This window comes from Sinocyclocheilus grahami, unplaced genomic scaffold (genome assembly GCF_001515645.1).
Source record: "Sinocyclocheilus grahami isolate Dianchi unplaced genomic scaffold, SAMN03320097.WGS_v1.1 scaffold1245.1, whole genome shotgun sequence".
Lineage (NCBI taxonomy): Eukaryota > Metazoa > Chordata > Actinopteri > Cypriniformes > Cyprinidae > Sinocyclocheilus > Sinocyclocheilus grahami.
In genome coordinates this window covers 8,817-34,083 of record NW_015506424.1, presented here as the reverse complement: position 1 = coordinate 34,083, position 25,267 = coordinate 8,817, and the positions used below count along the sequence as shown (strand labels likewise).

The following is a 25,267-nucleotide window of genomic DNA, read 5'->3' as shown; positions in this document are numbered from 1 at the left end:
GTGGAGAGAATAATTTATTGAAGGTTGTAGTGTAGCAGTGATGATAGCGTGTCTTCCTTCAAACAATCTTAACCCAATCTGCTGTTTGTGAGACCAGACGTTTATAACAATCAAATGTGCCACAAACAATACAATAACACCCCACAGAGAGCCAGTGAGACACTGACCTGATGCTGAGCCAAGAGGCCATTTGGGCCACACTTCTGTAAATAAAAATACAGTTGACACAGTTGATTGCAAGTACTCTGAGCCATAGTCACAATGTAAATGCATCTAACTAAAGATCACTGAAGTGCACACAATCTTTTCAAACTACTTGCCATGTTGTAAATGTTGCCAGGGTCTCTCCTCAGTCGTGTTATTGAGGAAGATTAATTCACTCCCTCCACCTACAATCCCTGCCGGACCTGTGACTCGAACCCTCGACCTTTGGGTTACAAGACTCTCTAACCATGAGGCCACGAGTGTCCCGCTGCGGCGGTCATGAGTAACACATCCCTGTCAGTCCGTAGAGACGAAAGGGGCAAAATACTCATGTATTTGCCAAGAAACCTCTTGTAAACAATTGCATTGTGTACTGTATATTATTGTCAAGATAGAGGTATTATTCTTATTGCCCCCCATCCATCTGTCAAGACCATGTTAATTATTTACAGTACATTTAATATTGGATAATATTTTGTTTTCAAAATTGGTAACTTTATTTTGATCCATTTTAGACATTCTACTGACTCAGTAACTTTGCAGCTACATGTCAACTAGCAGTCATCAGAGTATTAGACTGTCTCCTTAATATGTACTGACTATAAGTCACTTTGCAAACATATGTAAACTTATTCTACTAACCCTAAGCTAACTACTAATACTCTTATGAGAGTTAGCTGATGTGTAGATGCAGAATTACTTGGAGTTAGCAGAATGTCTAAAGTGTAGCCTCAGATTTCAACAGCAAGGGGCATTTATCTCTTAAACTCTACCCCACACTTTTTTGTAGTCAGTAATTTTTGAGGAACGCCAAAGTGTAACAAGGTGGGAAAATACCCCCCAAAAAGTCAAATAAATAGACAAATATGATAACATTCACGTTAACTGGTTTTGGAGGAAAAATAAAAAAATCCTCCCGGGTCAAAATGAGCACAACATGAGGGTTAAAGGGGTTGTCCACCCGAAAATGAAAATTGTCATCATTTAATCATCATTTACCCTAAAGTTATATATACATGTATGAGTTTATTTATTGTTAAACCCAAAATAAGACACTTTAAACCATGTTGGTAACCAAGCAGTGTCAAATGCAGTTTAAAACCGAAACATTTTCAGTGTGCCACCCGAGGAGTTTTACAGCAGCTCTCTGGCCACCCCAAAATAAAGTGTCCTGGAGGCGCCACTGACCAGCATACAGTCTCACAGCATTGTGCCTCCGGTTTGTGTTCACACTGAAGGTGCTCTGGCAGTTTTCTGGAAGCACAAATCAGTGTAAACATAGATTGTTGCCCACACACTGCACAGTTTTAGTTAATGGAGATCGCCAGCAAAAGCCCGACATCTGATGCAGATCTAGACCTGTCTGCAAGTGCTGCTGTGTGACGACAGACAGTGTAGTGCAAGTGTGTGAAAGGCCATTTGACACACACACTCCTGCAGTATTTCTGTTTCCAGTGTGGCCGTAAATATCTGACTTATTTAGGCAGCTCTTAGGATAGTATTAGGTAGTGGGGTTTAAAATCATTTACCAGACAAATTCACAAGACCTGTGTTATGTGAATATAATAAACAAAAAAATAGAGGGAAGATGTTTAGTCTTTTTTCTTTGCTTTGTTTTACCCAGGTTAATCCTGATAAGCTGTATGTTTTAGCTGTGAACCATGTGTTCAAGAAGAGTCTCTTGCCTTTGCTAACGGATCAGGCTAAGAAAATCCAGATGGTTGCTCCCAGTAAAGAGTTGTCTCGTGTGACTCAGAGTATCTTTGAACACGCGCTGTGCATCCAGAATCTGGAACTTGCTGCAGCCACAGTCCATAAAATTGCCCAGGACCTTCCTGCAGGTTAGTCGAGTGTTGTGACAGCACTTCATCAGTCACACATTATACTGCACATCATATCAGAAATCTGTTAAAGGAATACAATCGCTTTGAGTGCGATACAGACCAAAGTATGAGTTATTCACTGAATCTGTCCTTCATTGTTTACGTTGGCGTCTGATATGCTGTAATGGACTTGAGTGAAGGCATCACATTAAAAAAAGAAATGAACGATGTTTTATATTTTTGTATGTATTTTTAATGGTTTGATTCCAGGTGCACAAAAGACCGATTTCTTGAAGTTCAGTTTGGAACTCGTGCACAAGTTACTGCAGTCTGATACTCTGGAGGTATGTAGGAAAATGTCAATATTATATTGTTTTTGGGACACATTATGTATGTGATAATGTAAAACCGTTTGTTGCTTTCTGATAAATAGATAAACATGTACGTGTCTTCTGATCAGAATTTAGGTGTCTGATATTGTGACTGCTAAACATTTGTGCACATTTTGAAGTATTTGTTTTTACTTATTTAGTGCTTTTTCCAAGTTACACAATAGTACAATATGAAGATTTAATTTACATTTAAATATGGGTAATGAGGAGGCATAATAAAGACTAGGCAGCAAAGTTATTAACACTAAAGAAATAGATCACCCAAAAATTCAATTTTGCTGAAAGTTTGTTTCTTCTTAACATATTTCAATTTAGGGTTTTATTCACATAAACATTGATCAACACATACATAACACATGAAATATGGTAAATGTAAGCTCAAAATTGTGTGCTTGGCATTAATTTTGTGAATTTCCTAAATGAATGTGTATTTCACTATAAATTTGTTTGTCAAAATTCATAACACTATTCAAAGTAATCTGCTGAAGACTGAATGATGAATGTTGTTAAATATATAATGCGGACACCGCATCCATGCATTCATTGTGTTCTGTGTGATATTAAAGGACTAGAATCAGATCAGAAAAAGCATTTCTCTTCGTACCTTCTCAAATTCATTGATGAATGAAACTCAACAGGTGTAAAGTAAAATCTACTGAAAAACACTGCTAATGAAAAGACCAGCCAACAATATGTATTTAACATTCATAACATAGCATTTAACATGTCAAGATAATACTAAAAATAGTATTAATTGTTTTAATCAACTCATAGCCCTAAAAATGAGTAATAATCTCTGACCTTCTGAGTAAATGTGTGTTAAGAAGGTTGCATGATAGCTAGCTGACTAGCTGAGATTCACACAGAGCACGAAGCTGGATCTGTTCTGCTTACAGAGTTCATGTTCATGGGAACGAATGACAGCATTTCACAAGTCCTCCCTCACAGCTTAATGTAGAACTCTAAATCTATATTGTTAATATATAAATCTGTTATCGGCTCTCTCTGTGTATTTATGGACTTGCAGTGTTGGTGAGGGCATTTGTGTTGATTGTACGGTCTGTACCCTTCACCAGCACAATCTGCAGACTCGAGGTGAAGCGCTGATCTCTAAACTGCAGTTCCAGTATCAGCGGTCGGCCACAGAGAACGCTCTGCTCTCGTCTCAGCTCAGCTCTCCAGAGCTGCTGAAGCTCACAGGACTGCCGGGGCGTCTCATCGTCGCTCTGTTTGAGCACAGCTCGGTGCTGGAGCGGATGACTAGCCCTGCTGGCCTCTCCTACCCTGGTAACGACTAGAGCTATACTATACTGTGTCTGTGTCTGTGCTGGAGGGATGGCTTTAATCAGTGTGATGTTGCGTTGTTTGCTTTTCTGTCTTATTGTCTTTTTATTGTCTTATAAAATCCTAGTCAAAATAATTATTAAATTATCATTAAAAAGCTGGTCAGTTTTTTTTTTCTTTTTGTGTTTTGACCTGCGAATGATCATTTGTCACTTCGACAGGCTGAGCTGAACATTTATTGTCACGGTCTGTCTTCATCCAAAAAAAAAAAAAACAAGTTCATCAAATAACATTTCCACATTCCAATCTTTCCAGATTTCCACAGAAATATTAAGCTGCAGATCATTTTTTCAACATTGGTTAATACTGAGTGTTTTTGAGCACTAAAACAGCATGAATTGTGAGACACTGAAGACTGAGTAATGGAAGGCATCTTTCAAATATATTACATGTTCAAATATATTAAAGCTACACTATGCAACCCTTTTTTTATATATATTGAAAATAAGTTCATAATTGTAGTCTTTACCCAAATGCACTTTAAATAAACCTCTTAGAATAATTTATATTTTTAGGGATGGATTTAGCCACGTGTATTTAAACCACATTCATCCACACGCAGGAGCAGATCCAAAGCACATCCAAAACAATGTTTCTTTCCACAAGATATATGTATTTATCATTATTATTATCAATTGCATAGTGTAGCTTTAAAATAGAAAACAGATATTTTAAATTGTAATAATATTTAATAATATTACTTTTACTGAGACTTCTTTCAGTAACATAAAAAAATCGCCAGCCCCGAACTTTTGAACAGTTGTGTGTGTGTGTGTGTGTGTGTGAGAGACTGTGTAAGCGTGTGCGCGAGTGAGTGAGTGCGGCGCGAGAGAGTGTGTGTGCGTGAGAATGTGAGAGAGTGTGTGTGTGCGTGTGAATGAGTGAGTTTGTGTGTGTGTGTGTGTGTGTGTGAGTGAGTGTGAAGACATTTGTATTTGGACTCAGCTCCCTTTTTCTGTAATTGGACAGACATTCACAGCGTGGCCAAAGATATTGCCTCCATCAATGGTGTCGATCTTTTGAAGATCCGGAACATTCTTCTGGAGAAGTGGTTGTGTCAAACAGGGCAGTCGAATGGCAAGGTAAGTGCAATAGGTCACAAAATCACTGCAAAATCTCTTGAGGAACAAACATGTATTTGCTACAGTAGATCTCCTTATTGTTGTCCCGTGTTTACAGAGTAGAGGAGCACTCAAACTGGTTCACACAGTGATAACCTCTTTTTTTACATTAAAGTACTTTAATATTCATTATACAGAGACGAGATGAAAAGCAAATACCATCTAAACTTTTCTAAAGACAGTTCCCCTCAGAGACAGTCATATAAACTCCCACCACCAACTGTATCGCCATTCGTTTAACATCTCAACCCACTTCAATCCTCACATATTTGTGTCAGTGTTCAGCCGGCTCGCGGTGCATCGTTACACAGTAATAGAAGCTCGTCATCAGAAGAGACGGGGCGGGTTATGAACGCGCAATATGAGTGAGCTTCATCTGGTCGTGATCGCAGAAGAGAAAACAGACTGAGAGCGCTGGAAGACACTAATGCTCATCAGATCGCATAATGCAGAATAGAAATGATGATTCTGTCTAAAGAAACGTCAAGTGAATGTGTGTTAAGAGATCAGTATTTCTTCAAATATGCACACTTTTGGACTAAAACTAAATTAAGAACAACAGTTTCTCTCTCTCGTGTATTATATACTCTATATGTCATTGTGTGCCAATCGCAAAACCCAAACCGAAAGAAGCATTTATCCTGAAACAGACACTTTTCCTACGCCTGCTCTGTAAGGTTCAGCATCAGACTGTCTCCGTGTGAAAGAGCAGCGCTTCACACATTTCTGTTTCCACCATCAAGCTCCTGAAGCACTGGATCCGACGGGACTGAACGAGTCTCACTGCTGGAGAGCCTAATGGAACAAACCATAAAGCAGTGCGTCTTACAACTGCAGAATACACACATCTCCATTAATCCAAATATTGTTATTATAACAAATAAATAAAATAAAAAATACACGCCTTTTTGGGATTTGAACCCGAGTCGTTGACCGCGCTGACTAACTCTACCGCTCGACTGTGTTAGCTTGACAAGCGAAGTTCTCTTTTCCAGAGAGACGCGCTCTTCATTCCTCTCACTTCACAATCATAAAAGTAATCAGTGGCATCATGTAGATCAGTTTTTGTGTTTATTATAGTGCAAAGAAGCCGCATCCTAATTGAGAGCCATATTCAGTTCAGCAAATTCGTCAGACTGTGATCAAGGCGATCCTCCCGAGTGTAATAGTATCGAGCTTCTGTCGCAGAGTCAGTGAGTGAGAAAATAGCTGTCTAATAACTTGACAAGCCAGATATAAAATGTGTAGGACAGCTGTTGTGGTGCTTATTTTTATAACCGTAATAATGATAATATTTAAAAAAACACCACCCCCCTAAAAAAAAGTCTGAATTATTTGTTAAATAAGCCAGTTCTAACTGTGGTTCTCTCATGGTTACTTGTAACTTTCTAAATCAGTATTCTAGCACTATAAATACTATAGACTGTAAATACTACTAATAAATATAATAAATGTGTGCACTCTTAAGATGTATGTAGAGCCTTCCAGTCAACATTAGAGCGCCACCCTCAGGCTGAATGACGCAAGCACACTAGACCTCTGGCAGAAGCGTTGTGCATGATGAGTTCAGTTATTTCAGTGTTTCACTGGTAATCCCGAGTTATTCATATAGCTGACAGTCTGACCCAGGATCTGCCTCAGCGTAGTGTATGTTCAGGAGCCACCACTGGCTTTCTCTCTAATAAATGAACAAACTCAGGACAGAAGAAGAGTGACCGCCTGAGTTTAGCTGCTCTTAGGGGTGGGTGAGATCCCTGAAATCTTTTATTTCATGATCACTATCTATATATATATATATATATATATATATATATATATATATGAAGAGTTCAGATGCAAAAGCCTCTAAGTGCCATTTGAAATTTTCATCTAAAATGAGCATTTTTATCAGACTCCTATGTTTGTTCATTTATTTCACTTTAATGGCATAGAAAAGGACCTATACATTGCCATTAAAGTAAAATTACTGAACCTAAACATAGGAGCCTATATATCGTATATATATCTCACAATAATTTTATTTTTGTTGTTTTATTTTATCTTCGTTATTAAAAAAAGATCATGCATGCAAATTACAAATGGCTGGACCAATATATGCAATATACAAAAAATAAATACATACAGCATGTATAAAACAGTGCTTTGAATCTTTTAGGCACACTAGGTCTATTTAACAGTAGCATTCATAAAAGAAAACCTGTCAATTTCACTAATTATGGGAGTAACTTCTGCTGAAGTGTAAACGGTCACAAACTCGGTGCAGTGGGTACTATTACACATTCTGTGTTGACGACAAATTAAAATGTATATTTCACCCAAAATTAAAATTGTTATAATTTATCTTTAGTTCTGTGGAGTTTTTTTTTTAAAGCCATTACGTCTGTAGCTTGACCATCCAAAACCCCAGCTTGATTATATCTGTGTGCTTATCATGATTGTGCATTCTTAGACGAGACTGATATTCATGCCTGCTTTGTTGTAGGACAATCTTCAGGACAGTGTGACTAATATAAATGATGATCCTGATCTCATGAGGTACTAAAGTATTTTGGTATTATACCACATAATATGATGTAACTGTACCAAGTGCTTTTAAGTGGTCCTGTAACATGGTAGAAGTCCTGTTGAAGTATTTCTCTCTGTTTCTTTTCCCGTTCTTCTCTTTGTGCTGCAGAGTTGTTTACTTGCTGCAGATGCACCCTATGGATATCAGTGCTCGGTTGCTCAGTCCCATCCTGACAGCACAGACATGGGTGAGTTGGGCTTGTGTGTGTGTTCTGTGTGTGTGTGTGTGTGTGTGTGTGTATATATATATATATATATATATATATATATAAATACATACACACACACAGATGCTTTTGTTTTATCCAGTTGTATTTACTCAGTGCAACTTATAACATCCAAGTGAAGGATAAAACGCCAACATGTCAGGAAAAAATTAAAACCAGAATCACTGCGCTAGAAAAAGGATCAGCCTCTTGTGTCAGTATTTTGTTGAGCAACCTTTTGCTTTAATTATAGCCTTTAGTCTGTTGGGATTTGTCTCTAGTAACCAGGGGCACAATTCTGATCTGACAGGTGCTGGGGGGGTAATAGTCAGTTTTAGTACCATTTTAATATGCAATGGATTATCAAAATTATGAAAACACAAAGAACATAATATTTTCAGAAAATTATTATTATTAACATAATTTAGGGAAAAAGAATAAAGTGTGTAATGTTGAAAACCAACAAACAATAAATAAAATTAGCAGCACTGTGCACTTTTTGTTTGCATAAACATTAATATTAATATTAAAAATGATGGCTGGATCGTTTTAGTCTCATCTGCCTCAGAATCTTCCAGGTGTTTTGGCAAAGCTCAGTCTGACTGCATGTGGTCTTCCTTGAGGAGCGGCTTTTTTCCATTCAAGCCACATTAGTGTAGAATCTGTGATATTGTTGTCACAATGAGCACTCTTTGTCATAAACTCCTGCAGCTGCTTGAGTTGCTGTGGCTCTCGGTCGCCTCTCTGATCCGTTTCCTCCGGCTCTTTCATCAGTTTGGAGCGACGTCCTGATCCAGGGAGGCTCTGTGTTTTACCAAACACCTTCCACTTCTCATTCTGTGTCTGATATATTTGCACTACATCCGGCAACAGAACAAATGGATGAGGAACGTCCAGTGAACACAACTCGAGCTGAAATGACAGACGGGTGTAATGCTTGCAGTGGTACAGCTACAAATATCAGACAAAGAGGACAGGAGGCGGATATTTAACACAACACTGATTTAAAAATGTATCTCACCATGTTACTTAACCATTGCTTAATCTAACTAAAACTAAACTGAAACACAAAAAACAAACTACTGAGCCCAGCAATTAACATCTGTTGATCTGTGCAGCCCCTGGGAGGATCAGGCCTTCGTTTGACCTTCGAACACCGCAGTCGAGCTCTGCTCTGTCTCACTCACTTAGCAGATGCTGCCACCTTGGAGACACTTTCCAACCAGCCTAGCAGCAAAATCAAGTGAGCTGCATCAACAATATTCTATTAGTTTCAACTCTTATTTGTGTTCAGAATAGAACTGTCCAGTGTTAACGCAAACACATTTTTGGCATTTGTTTTAATCATGAATGAATCTGCAGCATTAATGACCATGTACTAATGTTTTCACAGGTATTATTTGAAGTGCTACATGTACCTTGCCCAGATGGAGGCCCTGAACATTCCCTATACCTTGGAAATGTTCATCAGCAGCCCCAAGGAAGGCATGATCAAGGGTTTATGGAAGAACCACAACAATGAACCTCAGGTAGATATTGCAACTAATATTGAAACTAGGGCTGCACAGTATATCGAAATAAAATCGATATTGCGAAATGGCTAAGTGCAATTGTAAATTTGCGGAGGCTGTGACGTTTCGGAGTGAAGCGTGACATTTACATGCGTGTAGATCATGAATGATTCATCAGCATCTGAGAACACTTGGTTCATTTACTGTGACTCGAGCTCTTCTGGGATCACTGCAGGACTGGCCTCTGACGCTCAGGACAGTGCTGCAGCGTCACGAAAGCTTTGCAGTTGCATGTGTCTTGTCATTTTAAACATTCCAGTGATTTTAAACCATTCAAGTGAAATAACTTTATTTGGTGTTTGCGTGCTGTTTTCTGTGCCCGCACATTTAAAACACAGAGTCTCTGACAGCACACAAATCGTGGCTAGTATCACATCACATCAGTTATGCCTTAAGTGATTGTAAACAGTTGAGAAAGAAATCAGAAGAGTATCAGCACACTGGATCTCTGCATTAGGTCTTAAAGTGACAGCAGTCCATACTGTACTGGCTCCTGTCAGTGTCATCAATGTTAATCAAACTAGAAAAGAGAAAATCTCTCACTGTTCAGTGATCTTACCACAAGGGTCTAATTTTATCGTCTTGCTTCAAAATAAAAATGAGAAATTTCACTCCACAAATCCAAAAACATTGATGTGTCCACAGATCCTTTGTTAACAAATAGACAAAAAACTTTAATGACCCACCCACCTTAATTTTATCTCTTGACCATAGATAGCACAAACTGTACCCTACATAATGCTTCGTTAGTTCATATATATATATATATAATATACTAATAATCAAGGACCTTTGCTGCTGTATCATGGGTGCAGCAAGGATATTACACAGAGCCTGAAAATACTCCCAGCTATGCGCTGCGTAATATCCCCAGCAACTATTTTCAGGTGCTGCGTAATATCATTGATATTAATAATAATGATGAAATTATATTAATAATGAGAAATTGCTTTTATGATGTGCACAAGTGACTAGATGATGTGGAGGTTGAACAATTATTTGAGAATTTCAATTCTGCTCTGAAAAATGTACCAAAGCGGCCGAGAAAATCTGTAATGGATCTATGTGTCATCTGATAAACATTTTTTAAAATTTGCAATAGTTATAAAATGTTTCTGTTGTTGTTGTTACTTAAGCACTTCGCACATTATTCATGTTGACATATGATTTATTACCTCATAACCGCAGTCTGTAAAGGACACGTCTGCATTTTAGTGCCGTGAATGCATACTTCTACTGCAAATAATTTATTATGTTTTTGCAGTACCAAATCTAAAGTTGAAATTATTTATAATTATTAAATGTTTATAAATGTTTTATTTATTTATTTATGTTTTTTCATGCACACTGTCATACAATGCTAAATCATAATCTGCACATATTTTTCAGTAAGGCATGTATCATAGTGCTGTTTCTTTGCAGGCTGTCCGGCTTGTGGCCGAGCTTTGTCTGGAGTATGAGGTTTATGACTTGCAGCTGTGGAACAGTGTCTTGCAAAAGCTTATGTCGTTTAATATGGTGAGTCACCTCTACGTTACTGTCCATATAAAGATGGTGTAGTCATTAGTTTGAGGCTTTTAGTGTACTTCTGCACAAACACTGCATAGTGAAACATGAATAATGGAAAACTATAACTTTTTGATGCTGAGAAAATCTGGAAACATGATCTATGAGTTATGTATTTATATAGATTATTATAGCATTTGAAATGTCGTTTAATATGGTGAGTCACCTCTACGTTACTGTCCATATAAAGATGGTGTAGTCATTAGTTTGAGGCTTTTAGTGTACTTCTGCACAAACACTGCATAGTGAAACGTGAATAATAGAAAACTATAACTTTTTGATGCTGAGAAAATCTGGAAACATGATCTATGAGTTATGTATTTATATAGATTATTATAGCATTTGAACAAGTATACTTGAAGCTGTCATGTTTGTTAGCCTTGTGTTCATTGCTGTTTTATGTCATCAAATCTTTCTGCTTTTTCTTCTGTAGACAAGCTACTTGCAGAAGGTTCTTGAAGCCCTCATAGCAGTGCCCAGTCTTTTAGAGGTGATCATTTTTCATGTTTTTATTTAGATCGGGTGTCAGACTCATTTTTGGGAAAAACCGAACTAAAATATTCCTGCATGTGGGCCACATCGTGCTTGGCACAATGACGATATAGAAGTTTAAATACAGAGCAGGGCTGTAGGTTTTGCCCACACCACTGGTGCTAAAGAGGTTGTAGGTTTTGCAGCACAGATCACACAAATGTAGCACAAGTATGAAGCATATGTAACATCTCCGAAAGCAACCACAAGTAGTGCAGTTCATCACTTAAACAGGCATCAGACAAACATTTTCTTGATTTGCCCAACATGGCACACTGCAGGAACGTAACATTTACTGCGTAACATTGCTGTGAATTTTGTTTATATAGCTCATTATCACTAATCAGAGCTAGGCTAACATAGTCTACTAGTGTATGTATATAAATATATATATAATGAATCACTGCCCAAATGTTGACATTCTTAAAAAGCTCTCACAGCCATCGAGATTGTAATAAATGAATACCAGGAGTATCGAAAGCTGCACTGAGATCTAATAATAATCAAAGCAACACAATTTCCAAAATCAGCCCCAAGAGATCATTTGCAACCTTAAGAACTGTCTCAGTACAAGTGTACAGTACAGCTCTCAAACCCGATTGAAAACCGTCAAAGATGGGCTGAAAATTGATCAGGTCCAGAGGGTTTAAGTAAGTGTTTTTTTATAAGGGGCTGGACAACTACATGCTTAAAACTAGTCAGACTTGACACGGTGACACGAACCCCATGCAATGAATGTTGATTGTCTTTAGCATATTTTTAGTGTGTAAAGATTTATGAACTTTTCCACATCTTTTGACACATACACTGGTCAGCCACAACATTAAAACCACCTGACTAATATCATGTTCCCTTGTGCTGCTAAAACAGCTCTGATGCGTCAGACCTCTGAACGTGTCCCGTGTGTCTGACACAAAGACATTAGCTGCTATCTCTTCCCCAGGTAAACGACACACATACGTCTGGCCATACACCTGATCTGAAAGAAACTGATCAGAGCAGGCAGCCTGGTCATCATGGGCTCTCTGACCGCTCTGCGACTGCAGCCCTATACTCGGCAAACTGTGAAGCACTGCATGTCTATCATGTTCAGCATTAGGTTTTTCAGATATGTGATCTCTACAGTAGTTCATCTGTGTGTTTGGACCAGTCAGACTAGCCTTCGCGCTTCCTCACAGCACTCTTGGCCGGCACTAAGCGCTGCAGACCGGGAACACCCCACATGCTCTGACCCAGTCGTCTAGCCTTCACTGTTTGGTCCTCGTCAAGGTCACTCAGAGCTTTTCTCTTGCCCCTGTTTCCTGCTTCCAACACAAGAAACTCAAACTCAAGACTGTTCACTTGCTCCAAATCTATCCCAGCCCTCAATCGATGTGATCTACTGGACCTGTCAGTGGTTTTCATGCCGTGGCTGATCAGTGTAAGAGGTCACTGTACTATAAAAACTCCACAGCTCAAAACTTCCTTGTTAGTCCGAAAATGTTTCTAGTTGAGAGTTAAAAGTTGGAGTTCTAGATGTAATTCTTGTTTCATATGCAAAGATGTTTGCAACACAGGACACTTAGTGGAACACACATACTGGTAATGTATAGCCTGAATGCACTGTAAGTCGCTTTGGATAAAAGTGTCTGCTAAATGCATAAATTATTATTATTAATTATAATTATGTTTCCCAGTCATAGCAGTGGGCATTTGCATTGAAGTCCTTTTAAACAAAGTATTTAACTCAGAGGGCTAAAATTATGGTCAAAAATGGTCTTTTATTTCTAAATCTACTAACATTATAAGTGCACCTCGGGAAACATGCAGCTGATGGCCTATCACTGGATTGTGCTCCTCCACGTGTAGTGTGTGACCCTTAGATCAATTTAACACATCTGACAAGATTATTTTATTTAATATGTATGTATTTATTTATCCCTCCCTGCAGGGGCAAAGTCTTTCCCGGATATGGCGGAGTGTGATTCAAGCCCCTTTCTTGACAGGTAAAAAGAAACATACTTAGACATGTTTTTCTGTGAAGTTGCATATAAATTTGTATTAAATGCTTCTAACTGTTAGTCTGTTTGATCATTTCACAGCCTCTCTGCCTCTCAGCCCTCGACAGCATGATGTGATGTACAACACATTTGTCCTGCTTCTAAAGTAAGTCTCCAGTCCAAGGGAAAGCATGGGAAGAGGGCAGGGCTCGTTTTACAATTAATATTTATCATCTATACAATACCAAGCAAAATATTTATTAGTTATGATTTGTATGTAATTGTGAAGTCCTAATAATGCTACATTTTAATGCTACACCACTGTACTCTCCCATAATACACAATTCAAATCACTGTCATCACCTCTTGAGCAAAGAGCTCCATGAATCCATGAAAACTTGGAAAAAAATAAATGCCAGTTATTTGATTTGTGTAGTTCATGTTGATGTGATGAGTTTTTGATATTGAGGGAGTGCCATGCATGTCTGTAATGAGAATCATTTAATCATAAACTCTGTAAACTCCTTCAGCTTATGGCACACCTGAGCGTTTAGAGGAATTACGTTCAAAACTGGGATAAATAACTAACAATTTAGACTTGTGTCAGCACAATAATTAAGCAAAAAATTATAGTTTTATGTTTCTATGATTTTAGTTTGAATGCAACAGTAGGGAACACCCAGGTTAATTCTGGGTCTTATGTTAATGTAAAGTTTGTAAAATCTTATTTTTATAAGGTTTGAATGTGCTTGAATTTTGAATATATACTCAGAGATGTCCATGTCTGTTTACTATATATATATATATATATATATATATATAATTTATTTTTGATTCATTTATTTATTGTAGATGTCCATTTGTATTGACGTTGGATCTGGTTGGCATCGCCAGGCGGTTTGCTCAGTTCAGCCTGCAGGCCTTCTCTCTGGGCACACTCTTGCTCATACCTTGTGCCAGAAAGAAGGACCCACAGATTCAAGTAGGTTCTCATTCACTGTAGACGGGGAAGATCTAAACACATTTATTCACTGCCGATGCTCTTAACATTTAAAGATTAAATATAATCCAGTTATTAGTGTTTATTAATAGTGATCTGTGATTCTAATTTTGTACATTTCTGAAGTCAGTATTTATAGGGCCTTTCGCACCGCCGGAACTGGGAGCAATTTTAGTACCGGACTGCCTTCTTCGAGAACCAAATTAGCTCCTACTCCGGAGCAGGGTCTAACCAGCACAACTGGTACTAATCGTGACGCAAGTAGACATTGATTGGCCAAACGTGTATGAAAACCCCCTCGCCCGCCATGATTTAAAACTCCGTGTAAACATACTGTAAACATTGTGTCAATTTATTTCGCAAGTATGGAGAACAGCGATAGATGGACGGACGCTGAAGTGCAGGCTCTCGTAGCAAATGTAGCACGGCCAGTTGTCGTTGGAGATTCTTAGTCCTCCTTTCCGTTCTTTCAGTCGCTTTACGTATACGTCGACTTTCCATGTCCATTATTGTGAAACCCGCGAGACAAACACACAGCTCCGATCACAGCGTCCTCCATCCTCCTGTTGTTAATGTAGTTCTTTGTTTCTGTTGTTGAACGCCGCGCACAAATGACGTCGCTGTCGACCGGCTTACGTCACTTCTTAGTACACACTCTCGGTGCGAATGCAACCCTTTAAATAGTACTGGGAAATAGTTCCCGCAAAATCATCCCAGTACTTTAGTACCGTACGTTTAGTTCTGGAACTAAAGCGGTGCGAAAGGGCCTCATAACCTGCAAGCTAACTGAGTGATATCATTCAATTCTATTATTGCTATTTTGACAATTCCCCAAATACGTATTTCACTGAATTATTTTAGTGTAGTGATGAATCTCTTTGAGTGGGGTTTGATTTGTCTGTCATTATTCAGTTATTAGTGGTTTTTATCTTGAATGTATGCAGGTTCTCCTATTTACTGATTTGTGATCTGCATATTTTGAGTTTGATTTTCAGTTTGTACATAAACAAGAGTTTGTGTGTCTTATACATTAGAGCTTCCTGTTATCCTGCAACCCTACCCTCATTCTGGATCAGGTGGAGGAACGCATGAGCACCGGAGAGTTAGCCGGCATTCCTTCACAGGTCTTGCTTTGTTCAAACAAATCTGTTCTCAGTGCTTGTTTACCTTTGATTCATTTAAAATGCCTTGCCTTGTTATTTACTGTAGATTAGGGACACTGTGTTCACCTTCCTTTGTGGAAATGGCAAGTCGCAGATGTTGATGAAGACCAAACACTTCACTTATCTGAAGAAGCACTTGATCTCAAAGGCTCATTCTGAAATAGTGCAGGAGCTGCTGAACTGCCTTGTGGGGCAAAATGGGTTCGTTGATCCTTGATGAATAAATTATTATTATTTATAAGATGTGAAGGAAATTCAAAGTTCATCAGTTTTATGTTATTTTATTTATTTAGATGTAACAGTTGTGTAAGGGATCATGTACAGTAGGAATATAATAAACCTCGAAAGAGAGATTGGGAAGTATCACGATGAACACTGCAATGTTACAGTAATATTAAAATGCCCCTATTATGCTATTTTAAAGTTGGCATTTGTATCGCAATGCATCGTTTCTAACATATTTGCATCTGTAAAAAAAACAATTAATTTATATATAATTACTAGTGGATGTGCTATAATTTTATTGTTTAGAAAGTGACCAATAATCTGTGACCAATATTTAATATGTAGATTGACTTCTCCTCTCTAAACTGTTTCTCAAGCGCGTTCTCATCACCGCTGCTGCTGCGTGAACATGACGTCACTAATCCCCGCTTTTCCTCGGGTCTCCGAAGTGTTGTGATAAACTCCAAAACCTGACCTGAAATAACCTAACAAATCAATCGGGGCTGAAGCGGTTCCATAAACAACTAATTAAGTTCACACAATCTCACTAAGGTCTGCTTAAGAATAAGCGTGCACAAATTAATGTCGATCATGGATCAAATCAATCCACCATCGCAAACAGCGAATATATCTGTGCTGTTTAATGCATTTGAGACGTTGTGTTTTCCTCAGTGCATAACTGACATGTCACCGTTATATTCTTCATCTGTAAATGTCAGAAAGTCATGTAAACATATTAATTATATCACTTCCCGTTTCAACGCTATTTAAAATAAAATAATAATAATAGTATGTGAGAGAGTCAGAGCTTGATCTAGGCCTGTGTTAAATTTGCTTTATGGAACCAAATCATTTGACAGTGAGTCAGACTAACTGAAATAAGCCTGGTTTATCTGGTAAACTTGTTTTATGAAACAGGCTTCGAGGCATTAAAAGTGATCATATTTTTTCCATTGCATCGTTGAATGAAATCGTATTGCTCTGCATCGTAACGGGTTGTGCATCGTATCGCATCGCTGCTTCATATGTATCTGTTATATATCGGCCTCATTATAGAAATGCACATCAAACTCTAAATCCCTCATTTTTGCACCTACTCTGCTCTGATTGGTCAGATGGCCCAGTCTGTTGTGATTGGTCCACCACTTACAGCGTGTGTCAGAAATGAATCGCCCAAGACCATACATGAGTTTAAGCTCCGGAGACTTCCTCAGCACAGTATGCACAAAATCCTGCTCCACGCTCGTAGTAAGAATGACAGAATCTGATTCAGACCGCAGACAATCAGTCAGACTGCTGATTTCAAGACAATAGCGTGAGCTCACCGGTTAGCAGCGGGCTATAGCTTTGCTACCACGCATTTTAAACACTCAGGTGTGTGTGTGTATATATATATATATATATATATTCATACATACAAGATTTTCGAGGCAGTCGTCAGTACAATGATGGGAACACAATGAAAGGCTGGCATTATACTGCTGTCACTGTAAAAGTGAACTCTTCACATCCTCAGCCTTTGGGAGCTCATGTAAACTAGTTTAGCTTTTCTAGACATCACAACAGCACAAAACTCTGCAGCCCGTTCAGATTCAGTTCTTTATTTTGGGAGATTATAACCCCTTTTTGTCGTGCACTTTGATCTTTAAAACTCTGCTCCTTCAGAAACAGCCATATTACACGCTACATGAAAAGTAATATTCATAAAAGCATAATAGGGGTACTTTAAGTTCTCTAAGGTCAGTTGTTTCAACAGAGAATTTTAATTCAGTATCGTGTGATATTGTTTAACTATATAATCTAATACAAATAAAGACAAAATCAGGTGCGTTTTCTGCCCCATATGTGAGTGTCAGAGGTGTAGCATCACGAGTGAAACCCTGCTCTCTGAAGAGGTTTGATTGGTTTGTGACACTGAAGGTCAGCTCACACGCTGTTAAAACCGTTAGGAAACCGTGATAGATAATACATATCGCACCTGTAGTTTCATCTAAATTTTTTCAATTACAATTTTCACTTTCGAGGGTTAAGTAAATTTGTATTTCTAACAAAGTGTCTTTCAATGTGCTTTTTTCTCTGAACAGTGAAGAGGAGGCCATTTCTTTTGCCCATGAATATCTGAAATACAGAGAGCTGAAAGGAGGGCAAACGGCTCCGCTGAGCAACACCGTCTCTGATCCTGTCAGGGTAATCCATCTTAAATATTACAATTACTTTCATTTTTAGGGATGCACCAATAGCAGATTTCTCTGCCGATTACTCCGAATGAAATCTCCCGATCGGAGTTTAGGAACACAATCTCTCCCAGCTAATGCTGTAAACTATACAAGAAACTCTCTCATTGGGTACATTACTGGAATATCAGAGGTTAAAATTATCAACAAAGGCCAAAATATATTCAACTGCTGTTTATTTTCCAATATAATAATCAAACCCGAAAATAAAAACTGAAATGTTTGTATATAACTCAATCGTTTTCATAACTTGTCTTTGTAGAAGATTACAAGACAAACAATTAATTTTTCAGCACAAGACTAGCAGTGTGCGCTAACAGAGTAAATAGAGTTAAACAGAACCTGTGGACAGCTATATTTTTAAATCAGATTATATTAATGCGTTATTATAGCGATAATTAGACAGCCCTAAATCCTACAGAAAACATTTCTTCACACACGAGTTGCAGTCTGGCATTTTTCTGGCCCTTTTGATGACTGGATATAATCGGCCCGATCGTCAGGTTTTAAACAGTCGGCCGATAGTGCAGATAATCGGTGCATCCCTTCTTTTTTTTCTTTTTTTTTGCTCATTGTTTGTAATTAATGTTTATTGTGGTTGTAGATAATACTTAAGACTTGTAGATATACTTTAAGTTCTCTCTCTCTTTTTGTCCTTCAGGAGTTTTTGGAAAAGGCCCTGGAACCCAGAGTTACACAAACATCAGCATAAATATTTGTTGTCTGTGGGTAACATTATAGTATTTTCACTCAGTACAGGATTGCACTAGTAAAATAGTATCTGCTTGCACATTTTACATTGAATATTATTACAGTATTTCAGTACAGATGTTTTGTGATTATAAACAAGTGGATGTAGATGCATACCTGCTTTACAAATAAAAACTATTACTTTTTTCCAGTAATGTGGAAATGTTTATGTAGCTGGAAAGTTTCCTCTAGACATGTTATACAAAAAGACTGGTCATTATTTTAGATCCTGTTCCAGTAATATAAGAAAATAGAAATATACAAGTACTTGAAGTGTGTTCTAGTTTATACTAATATGAAAGCATTTCAGTGTCAAACATACTTTTACACATTAAAAAAAAAAGTAATTTATTTGTTTCCAAAGCAGATGATGATACATTACCAAACTAAATTATCCAAAAAGTACCCATTCGAGTTAATATGAGTCAAACTGTATCAAAGGAAGCGGCCCAAGCAGAGATTCCTGGAGACACTCCTCTAGTGATGTTGCACTGTAAAATCTAATTAGTTGGGCTTACTTAAAAAAAGCATGCAAACCGATTGCCTTGAAAAAACGAAGTAAAGTGAAATAGGAATAGTATGTTGTACTGACAGATGCTTAGTTAGTATAGCTTACTTACACGAGAGTTCTAGTAACTAAAGAAGAACTGTAGGGGGTACTTGATCCTTTCATTTAGGTTTACTCATGACTTAGTATAGCTACTCACTGACTCCCAGAGTGCATTGCGGCATGAATAAATTATGTAGTTGCTTTGTTTTACAGTTGTTGATTTTATTTGCTGTCTTGTGTCAGTAGTAGCTCAACAAAAAGAGCAAATAAAATGGTTATTGTTACAATTAAAATAAATGAAATGTAATTGTTACCATTGTTGTGATTCACGTGCTGAATGTTTAAGTCTGTGTGTGACTTCAGACTATAATGGTAAAAAAAACACATTTTAGGAAAATCAATTGAATATGAAGTCAGCTTATGTGATTTTCTGTCAAATATTTCAGCTGTATTGAGAATTCAACATTCATGATGGCTTTGGGAAACGAATGAATGCAACTAGTGAAAGATAACTGCAGACATGGAGGAAATGAATAAAGTCTATTAAGACTCGTTTTCTTTTCTTCTTCTGCTGTTATTATGCTGCACATTAGCAGCATATTAGTGCACTGCTGCCTCTCATTGGTTCCTTTGTGGCTACTTGAATATTTTAAGTAAGTGTCACTCAAAACAGTAAGTACATTGTTTTATTTGCCTTGAAAGTTGCTGGAACTTAATAAAACCTAGTAAGTATAACAACTAAGTAAAGATAACTAATTAAATCTAAGTAAGGTAAACTATTGGATTTTACAGTGTAGACAGGGCAATTAAAGGGATCTTCACCCAGAAATCTACATTTGCTGTTAACATGAACATCTGCTTTTTACTTCTCTCAGTGTGCACACTTTTATAGCATTAAAATGTGTATTGTTTCATTTGGTTAACTAAATGTGTATTAACAGTGTTAGTTTAAAATCTCTGAACCTGTGGGAGGACGCCAGCGCACAGAAGCGCTCTGTCTACATGAGTTCAGAGTTACTGCTAGTTTTAATCTAAAATAATGCAATTAACGTCATAAACTATAACTTACATCATTAAAAAGGTCTACGACTCAAGCTTCATATCGATCTCGACGTTTTTCATTTGCATAACTCCTGGCATAAATTAAGAAATGACGGTCACTGTAAGATTCCCAATTAAGCTGGAGTCTTTTTGGTTTAGTTTTGTCGTGGCCACGAGATCGTATTGAGGGAACTACATCAATGTCTCGTGGCCACGAGTTTAATGCTGAACAAACCCGCGTGACCATAGCAACCTGAGGTTATCAGAGATGATCAAATATTTGTATCCTTCCCACAGTCCGTTGATCGTGTCTTTTTATTTAATATATGTGTATATTAAGCTATTATTATTATATAGGCTAACTGTATATAATATATTAATTATGGCTTTATTTTAATATTTATTGTTATGCTTATTTCCCCTTTGAGTTCGTGTATCGCTTTACCTAATTAACGTTCTGTGTAATGCTATTATATGCTACCATATATTTTGCAAATACTGTAAACACCTGACAATTATTATTAAGTTTTGACTTTATGATTGCATTTATGCCCGTATGTGAAGATAAATGAGTGGTGTTTTCATTTACAAATGAGACTACGTGAATTATTCATTTATAATACTAGTATTTATAATTATAGGGTTATTGTTAAATTCATCCTCTAAACTGCACTTCCTGTAAAAATTCCTGTCATATAGCATAATCAAAGCTTTATTGGCTTTATTAGCATTTACAGTATTTACAAAACTCTTCAGGGCTGTTCCCAAAAGCATCTTAAGCCAGATGAAGACAGTGGTTCTGCAATCAATTTAGGCTTAAGATGCTTTTGGGAAAACCAGCCCTGAACCTTAAGTAAAGAGATTGAAATGAAGGGAAAATAAATCAAATACATAACGAATATAAAAATATTACCAATAATAACAATAAAAAGAAAACCCATGTTATTTAAATTACTAAAATACCCTAAATAGACTATAATAAGCCATAATAATTCACCACACTGCATAGGATGTATGATACAACGACAATTCAAGCACACAGATTCACCTAATTAATTCTTAATTTATTTAGTTATATAATTTATCATTTGAATAAGAGAACAACACCATTAAACTTGGGGTAATCACAAAAATTGTTTTATTCATTACATCATAATTCAGATTTTTTTTTTCAGGAATAGATAAGCAACACAGTAGCGAACAATAAACGACAAAAAAAATCTCAAAACAAAAATGAATAATTATAATTAGTGAACATTTATGAGTAGGCTAAAGCATCTTAATCTGAAGGTGCGTTGTGTGGCTGTTTGCTGTAAGCTAACACGTTGCTCAATGACAGCGCGACAATAAAGGAATTATATGCGTACATTTGACCCGATGGAGCTTATAGGTATAAATGCCCAGCTTTTATTCTGGTTTTATCTAAACAATTTTTTTAACAACAGGGGATTGTAAATAGCACAATTTTAGTAAAAGTCAATGACTGTGAGACTTGGATATTTTTTATTGAAAATATATTATGTATCCAACATTTGAAAAACACCCATGGGTAAAATTACCTCGAGGCAGTTCTAGTGTTAATTTAATAATGTAATAATTTTTTTAATTTAAAATTTCTTAATTCAAAATATTAATAAATACATCTCTGATAATCCCAGGTTGATATGGTTAAAAATTGCTAAGTTATCGTGACGTTAGCTAAACAAGTTAAGGTTAGCTGGAAATGAGCCCCAGTCTCTTCACCTGCTGTAGCACACCGAGTGCCTATAGTAACGTTACCTTTGAAGTGTCACAGGATTAACAAAATGGTATTTTTTTCTAATTTAGCGTGAAATCTTCCCTGAAAGCCCCAGATGTCGCGGGATGAGTCTCTTCTCTCAGTAGGTTGCTAAGAGACGAATAACTGGACTCGCGCAAACAGAAAAGCGCGGCATCGGCCTCCGGTCGTGAGCCGACTCGGAGCCGACGCTTGATGAGCTGAGAAACAGCACTGACCGAATTATATCGACCTATGCCTGGCCGACGCTTATTAGATGTTTTAGACATCTGCCAGACATACGTGTGTTGTCCAGGAAATTACAAAATGTAAATATAATGTAAATGTAAATAACAAAACTACATTGACATTTTAAAACAAGCCCCAAATCAAATAAGTAACACAAATAAAATAAATCTCTTCATATAAACAAACTAAGGTTTTGTCTGTGCTCTTAACATTTAAAATTAGAGGCAACCAATGCATTTTAATCATGATCCAAACAAAGATGCTGCATACAAGCAACACAAGCAGTTTTTAATCTAAATTAGATTGTATAATTTCGAAATTTGAAGCAAAAACAGAATGGTTTGACTTCAGTTTTGTGAAACTATACTACATTAAAATATCTGCATGAAACCGAAACAGCAGACGAGCTGAACGAGACGCAGATGCACTCTCTGCCAGCAGGTGGCGCTTAAAGCCTTTCCTTGGTTACCGCTGTAAACAAAGCAGCGCTGCGCTTATGAACTTTAATGTGCATTATCATTATCATACAGAGGCAAGAGGAAAAGAAAAAATACCGTGTAAACTTTTCTAAAGACCGCTTGTATCAAAAAAACTAAACCTCTCACAGTGAAGCACTGTACCGGAGCTTGATTCGTTTTGCCAAAACCATGTGATCTGTGACGTCCCGAACCTTGGTTTTCGCACACAACCACGTGACTGCTTCGTATTCTGATTCAAATAACGCAAACCACTTGCGCAGTTTCAAGTGTCACACGTCTTTGAAAAGAATCAATAATAATACGAATAAATATTTGCATACATGCATGTGTAGTGTTGTGCATGTTCATTTTGTATTTATTCCTGGTTCACAGACACTTTAACTGACCATTCTATGATAATATTCGGTTATTTTGATCATAACCTATACAGTATATGCCTACAGCCTTGCCTATTTTTTCCAAAAAAAAATTCACAGACTCATTTATTCATATTGTGTAATACAATGACTGACATGGACTTATTTATATAGACTTCATATTTTCTTTGCCTTTTTCAGATTTTCATAGCACAACCTAATTTATTATCTGAAACAGTCCAAAAATGGCTGGGTTGTCTGGGACGCAAAGGTAGCTTTTTCCACCTTTTGACCACAAGATGTCGTTAGTGTGCACCGTTTTGAAAAGCTTTGAGTAATGAACCTTCCAGAATCTACGCCACTTCCTACCATGCACTCTCCAGTCACAGATCAGCTGTTGCCAAACCACCCAGAAACTACCATCAGCTCGCTGCCCGAGCCCGAGTCCCAGTGCTCGTCAATCCGAAAAACCAGATCATCTCCTGAAATTAATTTTTATATCTGTGCTGTGGTGCATTATGGGATGTGGGAGAAACCAAACTAGAGGATAAAATGGGTTTTTGTTGTTTCAAAATTTAATTACTGTAACTATGCATAAATGTCTGTTAAATAATAATTTGTGGATTAATGCATGTACAAAAAGTTATTTGATGAATATAATTTCTGGTCGCTTGCTTCCCCATCAATGGTTGTGCCCATGCTCACAAGCTGAAGTTTCACAGGATTGTCAGTGTAAGATGCAGGTTTGAAAGTAAATAACCTGTTGGAGATTGATATCATTGTGAGTGAGAATATCTTGTTAATGTTGTTTTTTTATTGTACTTTATTTTTTTATTATTTATCTTGCTTTAGTGATGGGCAAGTGAAGCCTCATGAAGCACTTAGGCTTTCCTCTGACTGTTTCAGAAAAATATTCAAAGCTTTGAGAGTGTCAAAAACAGGGCCATCTGGTGGTTAATAAGAAATATAGAAGCCAAAAGCCTGTGAAAGACGCTCCGTCAGACTAAGCAGCAACCACAAATTCCATCAACTCATGTTACGTGCACAAATAAAAGCCTAACAGTGTGTTTGTGTTTGTTTGTTTGTTGAATTTCTCTCTCTGATAAAATAATTTACCCATTAAACTGTGGCATTTAATGCCAGTAATAAAATCAATATGATGTAATAGAAGAATAATGCACAAATATATGCAATGCATATGGCAAATATTTCGTTTTTTCTGAAATAATTTTTATTCTTCATATTACTTGTATAACTGGGTATTTAATTGAATAAGTCTTAATGAAAACTTATGTAAAGTAAGATCTGGGGGGAACATTCCGACATGATTGGAAAGAAAGTGGGGTTTCATTTTTCGTTGATCATGTGATTCTTTGAAAACAATACGCGCTCCCGCACAGAGCTTCGTGAGAAACTGAGCTGCGTACTCGATACACGCTTTGAAGCTTCAGTGTCATATGTAACATAACTACCGTGCTTATATAATTATGATTTTAATGGTACTAAAACATCTAACACATGGGGTGGTTCAGTCCTGCGGAGTTCAGCTCCAACTCTAATCAAACACACCTGAACCAGCTAATCAAGGTCTAAGGCAGGGTTCCTCAAATCTTACCCTGGAGGGCCAATGCGCTGCAGAGTTTAGCTCCAACCCTGATCAAACACACCTGAACCAGCTAATCAAGGTCTAAGGCGAAAAACCAGATCATCTCCTGAAATTAACTTTTATATCTGTGCTGTGGTGCATTACGGGATGTGGGAGAAACCAAACTAGAGGATAAAATGGGTTTTTGTTGTTTCAAAATTTAATTACTGTAACTATGCATAAATGTCTGTTAAATAATAATTTGTGGATTAATGCATGTACAAAAAGTTATTTGATGAATATAATTTCTGGTCGCTTGCTTCCCCATCAATGGTTGTGCCCATGAGTATAAATGCTCACAAGCTGAAGTTTCACAGGATTGTCAGTGTAAGATGCAGGTTTGAAAGTAAATAACCTGTTGGATATTGATATCATTGTGAGTGAGAATATCTGGTTAATGTTGTTTTTTATTGTACTTTATTTTTTAATTATTTACCTTGCTTTAGTGATGGGCAAGTGAAGCCTCATGAAGCACTTAGGCTTTCCTCTGACTGTTTCAGAAAAATATTCAAAGCTT

The 25,267-nt window shown here is 37.2% G+C and overlaps 1 protein-coding gene across 1 annotated transcript in view; it reads left to right on the top strand.

Annotated features, from left to right (window-relative positions):
• Positions 1-18,828, top strand: part of kntc1 (kinetochore associated 1) — an 80,054-nt gene extending 61,226 nt beyond the window's left edge. Inside the window, 17 exon segments of the mRNA XM_016254415.1 lie at positions 1,829-2,045; positions 2,298-2,371; positions 3,496-3,706; positions 4,733-4,845; positions 7,367-7,419; positions 7,559-7,637; positions 8,774-8,898; positions 9,049-9,184; positions 10,649-10,744; positions 11,226-11,282; positions 13,254-13,308; positions 13,405-13,468; positions 14,155-14,284; positions 15,337-15,426; positions 15,512-15,666; positions 17,775-17,877; positions 18,586-18,828. Coding sequence (XP_016109901.1) covers positions 1,829-2,045; positions 2,298-2,371; positions 3,496-3,706; positions 4,733-4,845; positions 7,367-7,419; positions 7,559-7,637; positions 8,774-8,898; positions 9,049-9,184; positions 10,649-10,744; positions 11,226-11,282; positions 13,254-13,308; positions 13,405-13,468; positions 14,155-14,284; positions 15,337-15,426; positions 15,512-15,666; positions 17,775-17,877; positions 18,586-18,636 — 1,809 coding nt within the window. The 3' untranslated portion in view covers positions 18,637-18,828.
• Positions 18,829-25,267: the final 6,439 nt, after the last annotated feature.